Source organism: Dacryopinax primogenitus (assembly GCF_000292625.1).
Source record: "Dacryopinax primogenitus strain DJM-731 SS1 chromosome Unknown DACRYscaffold_1, whole genome shotgun sequence".
NCBI lineage: Eukaryota > Fungi > Basidiomycota > Dacrymycetes > Dacrymycetales > Dacrymycetaceae > Dacryopinax > Dacryopinax primogenitus.
The window spans coordinates 1,226,442-1,238,269 of record NW_024467198.1 but is presented as its reverse complement, the minus strand read 5'-3'; the positions used below and the strand labels follow the sequence as shown (position 1 = coordinate 1,238,269).

Here is an 11,828-nt window from a genome sequence, read left to right as displayed (position 1 = left end):
TTGGATATTCTTAGCCTTACATTAATGTAGGATTAACGCGGAAGCGCAAGTGATTATCACCTAAACCGGCAGTCGGTCCACCCTTTACTCCGAGATTTACTCCGAAAACATCTCACACTCTCGGGACTAGTCAAGTTAAGGTCTGGGATACTGGGTACGCTGCTTCGATGTGTATTCGCCCAAGTGTCTGGTGATACAAACGATGAGGACGCAGAGATGAGCCTCCATGTGCTTTATCTTTCGGAGCAATATCATCGCGAAGCTCAGAAGCTCACTTTCCGTATCGGCCCCAGTCGGAGACGAAACAAGTTTTTTCTCCTCACGTCCAAGCGGGGCGAAAGAAGAAGGTCGAATGTTTTGTGGAGGCAGACGGTGAAGCATCATACACCCCTGATTCGACCCACCGACAGCATGCCGGAACAAATGCTTCTCTTCGTCATGTCTCCCCCGCAGGAACGCATGCTATCCTGTAATGAGTCCGGCGAGAAGACATCCCTACGCTATATATACCAACCACCCTTCCGGGGCTCCATACGAACCCCCTTGGTCCCCCGGATCGTTCTTGATCGCCTGGTCTCTGAGATTCACTTGTTTTGCGGCAGTGTATTCATAAACTGAAAGATGGTACACCAAGTGAAGGGAGTTACAGGTACGGGTTTCGTACCAAATAATTGGCTTCGGTACGGTAATATGACCCGCAGCCGCCGAGCTGTCTCGCGCAACATGGGCTTTCGCATTCCTGTTGGTCACGATGCTATTCTTTACATGTAAGTACTGGACTTCATGGTTATATGGAAGCGATTGATGTCACCGCAGGGGGGTTTGCTTACGGGGTAAGCTCGCCGAAGCTTTTCGGGCATTGCAACGCGGTTGACGTCATTGTATTCCAGCTTCTCGATGTGCTGAACAAGCATTTCCAAGAGATATTTGGGATCTCGAAACTCCAATCCACGCTTCTGCAGCTTGCGTACTTTGTATCACGCCCACCCAAGGATGTCCGAACTCTCGCTGACAACGTTGCAGGGAAGCTACTTCGGATGGCCACCTTTTGCTGGCATGTTTGTATGTAGAGAGTGGTTATACCCACAACATTTTCTGAACCTCGAAAACGTTAGATGAGACGATACGGCTACAAGAAGGGAATTCATCTCGGACTCACTTTCTATTCACTGGGTAACGTGTCATTATCCCCCTTCTGCCTTCTGACTGACCCGAGGACTCCAACAGGTGCTGTATTCTTCTGGCCTTGCGCTGTATATTCGACATACGGTGGCTTTGTGGGCTGTACCTTCGTCATTGGATGCGGCCTCTCAACTCTGGAGGGCAAGATTATTTTATCATCTCGCAGGGTGATAACGCTTACCAATTGGTTCAGTCGCAGCCAATTCGTATATTACTGTTCTGGGGAGCCCCAAATACGCAGCAGCACGTCTCAACTTCAGCCAAGGATTCCAAGGCATCGCATCATTCGCTGGGCCTATGATTGCCTCTCGCTGGTTCTTCACTGGTGAGAGCGCCAACAGTCTGGGCACTGTCCAATGGGTGTACTTGGCTGTTGCTGCCTTCGGCTTGGTGCTCAATGTTCTCTTCTTCTTCTGCCCGTTGCCGGAGATCACAGAAGACGCACTATCCGAAGAGCTAAAGGGCGCGGGAATCTCGCAAGATACCAAGCCCTTCTGGCAACAATGGCATTGCATCTTTGGATGGGTTGCTCAGACAGCTTATGTGTAGGCTTCGTCAGTGACGCGGTAACCATAGCTGATGTTATAACGTAGCGGTGCTCAAGTTGGCGTCGCAAGCTTCGTGGTTAACTACCTTACCGACCCTCTGCAAGGATCAAATTATGACGATTCTACGGCTTCTCAGCTATTTTCATACTGTCAGATTACGTTTACGGTTGGCCGGTACGCATTGCTGGATGGCGCAGAGCACTCGATGCTGACTTCGTTCTAGTTTCGTTTCCGTGCTTATACTTCAATACATCGATCCTGCAATCATGCTCACCATTCACGGGCTAGCTTGCTCGCTCTTTTGTTGCTTGACAGCGGAGTTACGTGGCAAAGCTGGTGTTGTCTGCCTCTTCCTTCTGTTCTATTTCGAGAGCTTGTCGTACCCAGTCATTTTCACGCTTGGCACGAAGAATCTAGGGAGGTGGACAAAGGCAGGCTCTAGCCTGATTGTCATGGGTGTAGGAGGAGGTGCTTGGGTGCGATTTTATTTATCGCACCGACATGTCAAATGGCTCATGGGATGTAGTATCCTCCTGCGCAAGCTGCATTGGCAGACCGCGCTGGGACACCCCGCTCCTATTTGGTTCCCATGAGCGGTTACTTGGCTATGTTCCTTTATGGGGTTTGTATTTCCTTCCTAGAGCGAGCTCGAGGTGAAGATCCTGATCCTCGCAACAGGTGGGCGTGGTCATCGACCAGGCCCATAAGTACGGATTCCGGATCCGGTCATATGATGAATTGGAAGTCATGAAGCTCATGGTCGCTGCTGCTTCGGCATTCCCGCCTGGTACCATCATGTATGGTGAAGGCGAGATGAACAAAGGCACTGATAGTCCCACTGAGGTGGAGAAGAAGGATATTGAATACCGCGAGAGTACCAGACTGGCTTGATCGCTGCGTCTCAAGTATGAAGCGCAACTCGTCATGGCGGGGGGCTGATACGGATACATTGCTTGAATGTAGGATACACATATTATAGAGGACAGCGTCATCTAGGCACCTAAAAGGAAAGGATCCAGCGATAACAATGACCTCTTTTCATCCATTATCTTTGCTGTCCACCCCAGCAGCAGGCGCGGCAGGCGGTGGCGTGAGAGTTATACTTCCTGGGCCGGAAACGTTGATTGCAGACTTGCCAAGCTTCAGCTTCAGCTTCTTGCCTTCTTCCTTGCTCGCTCCCAGTATGGGTATGGACTTGGGCAACGTGAATCCAGTATCCACTATCTGTTCCACTGTACCACGCCGCTTGTTACTGCGGTCAAGGGCACCCAGGAAATCGTCTTCGTCATCTTCATCTCGCTTTCGTTTCTCACCGGGGCGCGGCGGCGACGATTCGCGAGAGCTGGCGCGAGGTGACGGCGGTGGAGACTTGTGTCCAAATTTGGAAGGTGGTGGTGATGGCGTCCTGACACCATTACGAGGGGTATGGAGGGACGCAGATTCGGAACCTAGTGCGGGACTACTTCGACGACGAGCAATGGAAGGTATCGGTAGGGAGGGAGAGGGTGGCCCCTTTGATGGCTTGATGCCATTGGTATACAACGGACGAGGCCGCAGAATGTGTCGAACAGTAGGTGAATCTGCTCCTCGAGCAGCAGCGGATAGCTCTTGTGGTGATGGTGCTTGAGGAGAGCTGGATGGGTTTTCTCCAGTGTCTTTATGCACATCATCATCGTCATCGTCGTAGTCGACCAGAGATGCAGGGCGTGGTGGAATTAGCCGAGTGGGTCCATTGGTCCCTTTCAGCGAAGCTTTGCGTTTGTGACCTTTTGGTGTCTCAGCGGCAGGCATGGGCCCGATCTCTTCGTCATCGTCAGAACCGTTGAAGTAGTCTTCTTCCTCTATCTCAACAGATTGGCCTTGTCCCCAGCGCATGAGAGGCGCGCTATATTTCATCATCAGTCGATACTCGTCCAGCGGAAAGGCGGACACGTACCCAGCAGCTGGTCTAATAGGCTGCGACTGCTGGGTCGCGCTGTCCGTATTTTGCTCCCATCTTAACACCAGGCCTTCAAATATCCTACCCATGGGCGTTTTGTCTCGCGCAATCTGTCGGACTGTACTCGGATAAGACGTCATGATGGCATTGATGACAGTGCGAATATTCTCCTAGAAACATGGTTAGAGGGATACTCGTCATGAACAAGGAAGTATTCCGACCTTCTTGAGATAGTCAAAGTACTCCTGATAGCAAGCCGACAAAAGGCTGTCATTGTCAGACTCCCTACCAGCCAGCTCAACAAGTGGGAAGAACAGGTCCTTCCCGATTAAGTGGCGAAAGATGAACTGATTACCGACCTTGAGGAGAGAGCGAAAGAATCGAAGTGCGGCGATGCGGATTTGTTTCTCTTTGACAAGCAGAAGCATGGCGATGCGCGAGGAGATGACCGAACTCATGATGAAAAAAGAACTGCGATGCGTATGCTGGACAGCAAAAGTTGCGAGCAGCTCGGTGAGGTAGAGAATGTGCGGGACTTGTGGCTTGCTGAGTCGGGGACCGGGTGGCAAGGTAGGAGGATCTTGAGGAAAGGATCAGCAAATCTGCACAGTAGGATGCATTACATGTAACGAACCCTTCTTTGCTAGCTGAAACTCGGGCAATCTCAGCAGAGGGCTGAAGAAATCTCTGACAGGATCCCCCTGATAAAACCATGTAAGGAATCGCTCGATGGTCGAATCTTCCCTTGCCCGAACGAGTGCGTCCGGAGGCACAGGTCCATCCGTTCCGATAACCTCAAGCAAGGTCTTGGTCGCATCCGCCATCTGGCTCTTCAGTGCGACGTCAAGTCCCGGTGCGAGCATTAGCTGCTGCATAGTATCCAGGAGGGTTGATTTGCGCTTTGCAGAACCCGCCAGGGATGACGGGGTATGTATCGCACCGATTGCCGAAGCGCCGACCTGGTTCAGGATGTAGTTGCGAACAGCGGCGGCATCGTGGTCGACAACTACGCTGAGAAGCTCTCCCGTTACGCTCCGAATCTGAGGTACCTCCGAAAGAAGGCCCCAATTGAAGGCGTTGACCAAACCCTTTTCGACAAGTCGGCGGTAGAGTGTGATCCGCAACGGCACTTGCACAGACTTCGCCATCATACAAAGTTGATGGAGGAGAAGTATGAGATCCCCACGTTTGTCCGGCTTAGAAGGATCATCCAGCTGTCTGGCTTTGCCCTTGTCCGAGGTTTCGTCAAAATAAGAGAAGATCTCTCGCAGAATCGAGTCGTCCGCGCTGATGTATTGGATGATGTCAACTTGTTGGTAGAGCATACAACTCTTCAGGACGTTGAACACCGGGTCATCCAGAACGCGGGCAAGGACGACATCCATGAGAAACTGGAGGCGGTACACGTTGTGCACTTTTCGAAGAATGCCGTCATCCTTCAGGTCAATTACTTCTCGGAAACGGGTAACATGTTGCACAAAGTCTCGATAGCCGGCCTTGACATTGGGGAAATCAGGGTCGTCTGAGTGCATATATTCAGCCACAGCATATATGCAAGCACGCGACGTGATACGCACATTCAAGCATCCCGAGGACACCGAGGAAGACATCATCTTTGACGATATAATCGTACATGCCAGGGTCGTTCAACAATACTATTTTTGTACATTGTTAGACCATAAGGCGCGGAGAAACAGGCTGACTTACATAATGTCTGCGCCAGCTTGCACAGAGCGTGTAGGTCTTCCAGACTTTCGAGGTCCTCAGCTTGATCGTGTACTTCTATGCACTGCTTCCAGAAGTCCTACGGAACAAAGGTCAGGCTCATCCTCTCTAAGCCGTAAGATGAACCCCAACACACCCGTGCCACTATTGCCTCGCAGAGCTTCTGCTTTGTGCTCGGATTGCGCCCCACGAGCTTGAACGCCGCCTCAATTTCGGGCAGATTTCCGAGCTGGGGAACAGGAAGTTCTTGATGTTGAATCAAGTTAGAGATCATTATCTGGACATCGGATATGGGTAGTGGGAGACGTTCTGGTGAGCTCACGGACGACGTCGAGAATGGCGATGACGCCGCGGCGGGAGGAGATAAGCCAGATACAGAGGACTCGGCATCGTCACCTGGGGAAAGATAGACAGGTCAGAGAAATGATAGTGCGATGGTCCATGTAGACTAACGACTGGAAAGCATATGCGTCTGCACATCGAGGATGAAGTCCCACACATCGGCGCAGCCCTCGGAATCCTGAAATGAGAGCGCGTAGTCCTGTCCATCCGGCTCAGTCCAGGTGATGAGAGTTGGTGGACCTTGAGTGTCATTCGTCTGCTCCGATTCTCGCTGGTTACTGTTATTACCTGTGGCAGACGCATGAGATTCAGCGCTTTGAGATAGGGGGCCTGTAGGGAAGGCGCACCGTGCGTAACCTGATACACGTCCTCTTTGTGTATTGGCCTTCGCAAAATTTCATGCCCATCGTCTTCTGCTGAGACCACTAGTTCTGCGCGATCGCGGATAGCTTCGTACACGGTCGTTACAAATCCGGTGCCCAGATCTCGCCAGCCACCTTCGATAAGCTCATATACCTGGCCGCAATGGATGATCAACGCGCATATACGAGAGCACAGGGCGCATATACTCACCTTGACGCGGTTCTGACTCCCATTTACGAGCCTAGAAAGGTTCCCACGCTTGTTCAACCCATCATCGTCAAGCTCCATATCGTCCGCCTCGTGTACTTCCTTCCTCTCCGTCCGTATGAGTCGCTCGCCATTCGTCTTTCCTCTCCGCTCCTGATTTCGCTTCCTACCAAGGTTTGGCCCAGCCTCCTGGCGCGTGGGCATCACAGCCCTCCTGTTGACCTCTTTCTCCTTTTGCTCACTATTGCGCACACGCTCTGGATGTAGAGACTCGCTCTTGCGTGGAGGGGAGTTGGACGGACTCGAGATGGGCGTCTGCGGTATGGGTTTCTCGCCGTAGGACGTCATGCGCGCCGTGTTACGGGGGTTCCAAGGGAAGCGGGGGTCCAGGTCTAAGTCTAAGTCCGATGGGGGTCCAGAGAGGTGTGGGAGTCTCTTGTGCAGCGCGCTGCAAGAAAGGGCGTTTAGTGGTGCATGCGCCGAAACTGGGGTCGGCGAGAGGGAGAAATTTAGGTCGTGCGAGTGCGAAATGTTGGGAGCGGTTTAACTTTGAACTGGATCGGGGAACAAGGAGCGCCAGGTGCGTCGCTCGTTCGCAGTCGACCTGTCAGTTCCCGTTCCCGCGGAGGCACCGGCTCTCCTCCCCCACCCGTTCGGCCCCTGTTAGTGCCAGTGGCGGGCAGGCACCTCATCCTCTGATTGGCCCATGGACAAAACGGAAGCATTCCGGCGCCATGTGCCCTACATGCGGCATACAATTTGACCGGAGTTTGATTAGGCGTTCAGGGACGACGAGAGGTTATGTTTTAACGCCTGATACTGACTCACAAGAACTGATCATGATATCGATGGAAAGGGTAATCTGCGTAAATAACTGGCCTTTGGCAATTATTATGAGACCGCGAAAACTGATGCTGGAGATGAACAAGAGAAGCATACGGCAGAATCTGGTTATCTGGTGGTATCGTGTATCAAGGGGTTGGTATCCATGTGACCGGAAGTGGGGTCGTGTGGCCAAATGAGCAATCAATTCTGTTGCAGAATTCTCTCTTATGGGAGTGGACAATGACACCCAAATTACATATCTTTTACAGAGTCGGTACATAAACCACACCATTTGTACCCTTCTAACCAAGAAATCGAGTCGAGCAAAATTCCTTAAAATATCTGGCACCGGATTCCTCTTGCCTCATTTCCGATAAGTAGCTTCAAACCTTCTAGCCAGCCACTCTCCACTCGTCATCCCCTCCTCAAACACTCTCCCTCCTCCCCTTTCCTCTTGTCCAGCAGCAAGCGTGCCAATCCTGTGCAGCTTTACGTCGTCTGCTGGTTGCAAGAAATATGCGATCGAGAGGCGGGGTCCAACGAAGGTGTTCGCGGGGACTAGTACACGATGGATCGTCGAGGGCCAGCGACTGCCTGTCCAGGCTCTAAACAACAGGTTTGGTAAGAAGGTCTGAGCAAGGGTCTTAGGTATTGACGCACTCCATCAAATCCCCAACATTAACCAATACTCTTTCTGGGCTCGCCGGCACATCCAACCACTCGCCTGCTTCACTCCCTTCTCCTCTAGCCTTGTTGGTGGGTAGCAACACCTGCAAGCCACTTGCATCCGATCCTTCCTGCTGGAAGAGCAGGGTGAGAGAGCCATAGTCGGAGTGGGCGCCTGCGCGAACGAGGGCCTGTGAAGTCGTCGTGGTTGAGGGATAGTACAGGAGACGGAGGGTAGTGCCAGAGGGAGCGGACGGAGCGTGACGCAAGGTGAAATAGTCCTTTTCCAACTTGGTGCTAAGTCAGTACCTTTGAAGCGAGTAGGGAGGGTGAATGCAAACGTCAAGCGAAAGAGCCATTCCTTCGAGCAGATCCATGCAGAGATCGTGACAAGCAGATATGAAGTCTGCAATAAGGGGTACCTCACCCTCCAACATCTTCGGCATCGTTTGCTTCGGCTTCTCAGTATATGCCATGATATTGAAAGCTCTTCTTCTCATCAGCCATCACACTCTCGCAGACTCGTGAGTCAAAAGCGTACTCCTTGAGATCCTCCGACTCTTTCGCATCCAGCTTCTCAACGCCCTGTCCAACCCATCCGGAGTTCACCGGGTGCACTCTTCTGCAGCGCGTCTTCTCCTCTATGCTCTCTTGTTCGAAGAAATTCCGACTCGCAACGAACATCCTGTTGGAGAGCTCGAGTAACTTGGGAGATGGGTCAGAGAGTTGAAGGAAGCCATGTTGCTCCAAGCTGTCCGCTAGAGTTGAGGGAGCAGGAAGAGAATTGAGGGAGACCACGGGGATGGAAATGTTGGACATCGTCGCACACGGAGGGTCGGTGCAGAAGACAGTGATGAGCGGTAATCAATTGTTCTGTTCGATAAGCATCGCCGCCTGTCCGCACGATCGGGTCCACAATCTCGATAAGGGGCGAAGTGGCTGTGCGTTGCATTTCATTCACTGCATGTAGGGTCTTTGCGGTGACTGCCAAGAGCACTACAGTATGTATATGCCCTTCTAGATCTGGTAGTTGCACAGCTCACCTTGCACACATAGCTACCTAGCTCAGCACAGACATGCTGGACAGCCCTACCCTGTACTCTAGCATAACAACCTTTGCTGTAGTTAGCAAATGTAATATATACCTTCACATCTCCATTTGCCTGTCATGCATTAATATTAATATATTATTGTATCAAGGTTAGCATTGTTTGTTGAGCTTGAACTTTGCCATTTGAGTGCATCAAACCTCAAGTGGGTGTTGAGATTGTCATGGTGCTGTTTGATGGAGTCCAGCATTGAGAAGGTATTTTTTATGAAGGAATGTCATAACAAAGGTAAGGTGGGTCCCACCCTACATCTGTGTATACTAAAGTGGATACCCACGGAAGAGGAGCACCATGTTGAAACTACTTGCAACCAGTGAGCTTCAAGCCCTTGTCTGCCAGTTCTTGCAACAGCCCAGTAAGCACATTGGCCACGTTGATGTGCTTAGCAGCACAGATTGTAATAATAACTGTGAAAGTATTAGTGCTCTCACTGTGTCATATGAAAGAATGGACTGACAAAGCACCCAGAACCAAACTGCCAGGTATGGCCTGATCACATACATCCAGACCATTTCCACAATGATGTCAACCAGTGTGACTGGAAGGCAGACAACATACATCACCCACCACACTGCATACTCCAGCTGGTCGAACATCCTCACCTCAGGTGGCATCCTGAATTGTTTTGTCACCCAGTGACTGCTGTGGGACATCGCTTTGCCCATGTTGCAGAGACAATTGACCCCATGTCCTGTGGCAGGAGGAAGATGCCAGAAAAAGTCTTGAGGAGGCACTGCAGAGTTGGCGGCAACCCTGTCTATGGTGTGATGTTCGATGAGATGGGCTTGTGTGGGGCTTCTGTGGTGGTAGGATGGTGAGCTGTTGTGTGACCAGTTGTGCAGCTCAAGGAACAAGGGGGCAGGGGAGGGGGCACATCGTCTGGAGCACATAGCTTGATGCATTCACTGTCCCAGGAGGAAAAGGAGCCAATAGATGGGATGAGGGAGAGCTCGATGTCCTGTTTCAAAGTTAGCACATGCATACATCAACCAGCACCATGACAATCTCAGATGAGATTGGGTTGCTGCTCGACTTCCATTAAACAGCACCATGACAATCTCTTACAAGACATCATCGAGCCAAATGAAAGGACATACCTCTTGAGCTCCATGTCCCTGCTCCTTCTGCTGCATCACTGGGCCACTCAAAATCCCTCCTATCTGTCCCATGGTTGCCAACTGGACAAGTTCCTCCAGCTTGCCTGGCATCCAGTCCTGAGCTGTGAGACAACTGTTTGACAGCACCACTGCAGCCACACATCTGCACAAGTGACTTGCTTCAGGGTCAGGGATGCTGTCACCTATCCCTTGGTGCCTAGCACCAAGTCCCAACTCTAGATCCACCACAGACGTGGCCTCACATGCCTTTCCCTTTCCCTTCAATTACTTTGTGTTGTTTTTGGCATTCTTTCTGCCATCAGAATCAAAGAACCCCAGGAATTGTTCTGTCAGTGACCCTTTGACCAGGCCACTGCCTAGACCACCATCTAGGCTTATGACAGACATCATATACTCTTCGTTATTCTTGGTAGGCACTCTTCTTCAGTAGGGTGGGTGAACATTAGGAAGAAGAGAGGAAGAAAGATGGAATGAGCGGCAAGCCTTTTAAATGATGCAGGATCAGATTCCGCGCCCCCTATTTGGGCCACTCACCACACAAAATATTACAATCAACCTGGATGCTGCTCAACAACCAGGGCAGGTCTCTTGTTTCCAATTACATGGGCATTTTTGAGATGGACAACAAGGCCATACATTTCCGCCCTTGGCCTTGTTTGTCATGGTGCTGTTTGATGGAGTCTGGCAGGAGACATGGTGCATCTGGGTATCAGCATTCAGAACCTCATATAAGTAAGTCATCTGGTTCATAGTCAAGGAGGAGGAGATCTATGCACATGCCAAGGGTCATTGCTGGAACATGTGTACATGTGCCCTGTATGATGTAGGCATGGATAAGTGTCAGTATCATGTGATAAGTGGTGGATCCTCAGAGGCCTAGGAGCACCTCTGACAGCAGAGCCAGATGTTCCGACCTTCCTCAGCCTTTACGACCACCAACTCTGTTGCTTATTACACTGTATTCATCTATTCAAGAAATCCTGTTCCATTATTTAGGGGGGACAAAGTGAGTTCCACATCTATCTAGCTGTGACTATCAAGTGCTAACGCATGTGCAGGCAGACAATGCACTTCAAGTATGACAAACTTTCTCATGGGGATTGTTAGGGCAACACAGGCTGACTAAGTCTGCTCACCTAAGAGTGCCAAGAGTCTAAGCAGGCAACAAGGAAGTGGAGTAGACCTGATGACTAAGACCTATCTACAGTATAGGTATCTGTGGATGATCCTAAGAGACCAAGTCTGAAGAGACAGTCCCAGGCAGAGTAGGCCTTATATTTATACCTCTGTGGTGGAACCTGCTAGAACATCTTGCTTACTCAGCCTAGTCAGGTGATCAGGTCATATGACCAAGGATGAGGTCATATGAGGTCATGCACAGCCATGCACAGCAGGTCACCTGACCATCCAATCCTTCCAGCAGGTTCCAGCACATGCCAAGGTATACCAGCTACTTCCATGTCATAAAGGCTTAGTCATGTCTCTTGACCAAGCAATGAGCTGGTGCCCTGACATCACCCCCCCTTCTAGACATGCTGTCCCAGCATGTTGATACTCCTTCTTCTGCTTTTCCCTTCTTCTTTCCAGATGTCCAATCAAAGAGAACCCTTTTTAGGTGGTATAGTATAGTTAATGAGTGGTTGGAAGTGAAGCCTATCAAAGGTGATGGCTGAAATCCTTCTGGGAGCAGAGGGGTGAAGCCTATGGAAATCTGCAATAGCCTTTTTAGCATTGCCTAGATTTCCTAAAGGCTCCCAAGTGTTCTCAGAGGGAGGATACCTCTTTCCACTTGATAAGGGTACTG

The 11,828-nt window shown here is 50.9% G+C and overlaps 2 protein-coding genes across 2 annotated transcripts; one reads left to right on the top strand and one right to left on the bottom strand.

The window, feature by feature from the left end:
* Positions 1-560: 560 nt before the first annotated feature.
* Positions 561-6,600, top strand: DACRYDRAFT_61078 (MFS general substrate transporter). The gene is made up of 21 exons (XM_040775661.1): positions 561-649; positions 702-767; positions 817-833; positions 891-974; positions 1,024-1,062; positions 1,116-1,173; positions 1,228-1,323; positions 1,376-1,727; positions 1,776-1,904; positions 1,954-2,206; positions 2,257-2,352; positions 2,409-3,615; positions 3,667-3,839; positions 3,891-4,249; positions 4,304-5,191; positions 5,247-5,324; positions 5,377-5,473; positions 5,531-5,790; positions 5,848-6,024; positions 6,084-6,252; positions 6,310-6,600. The coding sequence occupies exons 1-12, from the start codon at positions 622-624 to the stop codon at positions 2,619-2,621; spliced, it is 1,431 nt and encodes a 476-aa protein (XP_040633269.1). The 5' UTR covers positions 561-621; the 3' UTR covers positions 2,622-3,615; positions 3,667-3,839; positions 3,891-4,249; positions 4,304-5,191; positions 5,247-5,324; positions 5,377-5,473; positions 5,531-5,790; positions 5,848-6,024; positions 6,084-6,252; positions 6,310-6,600.
* A 792-nt stretch (positions 6,601-7,392) lies between these two features.
* On the bottom strand, positions 7,393-8,569 carry DACRYDRAFT_19555 (Clavaminate synthase-like protein). Its single transcript, XM_040771565.1, has 4 exons — positions 8,339-8,569; positions 8,139-8,286; positions 7,792-8,087; positions 7,393-7,736 (listed from the first exon to the last, which is right to left on the bottom strand). The coding sequence occupies exons 1-4, from the start codon at positions 8,479-8,481 to the stop codon at positions 7,496-7,498; spliced, it is 828 nt and encodes a 275-aa protein (XP_040633268.1). The 5' UTR covers positions 8,482-8,569; the 3' UTR covers positions 7,393-7,495.
* Between the last annotated feature and the right edge of the window lie 3,259 nt (positions 8,570-11,828).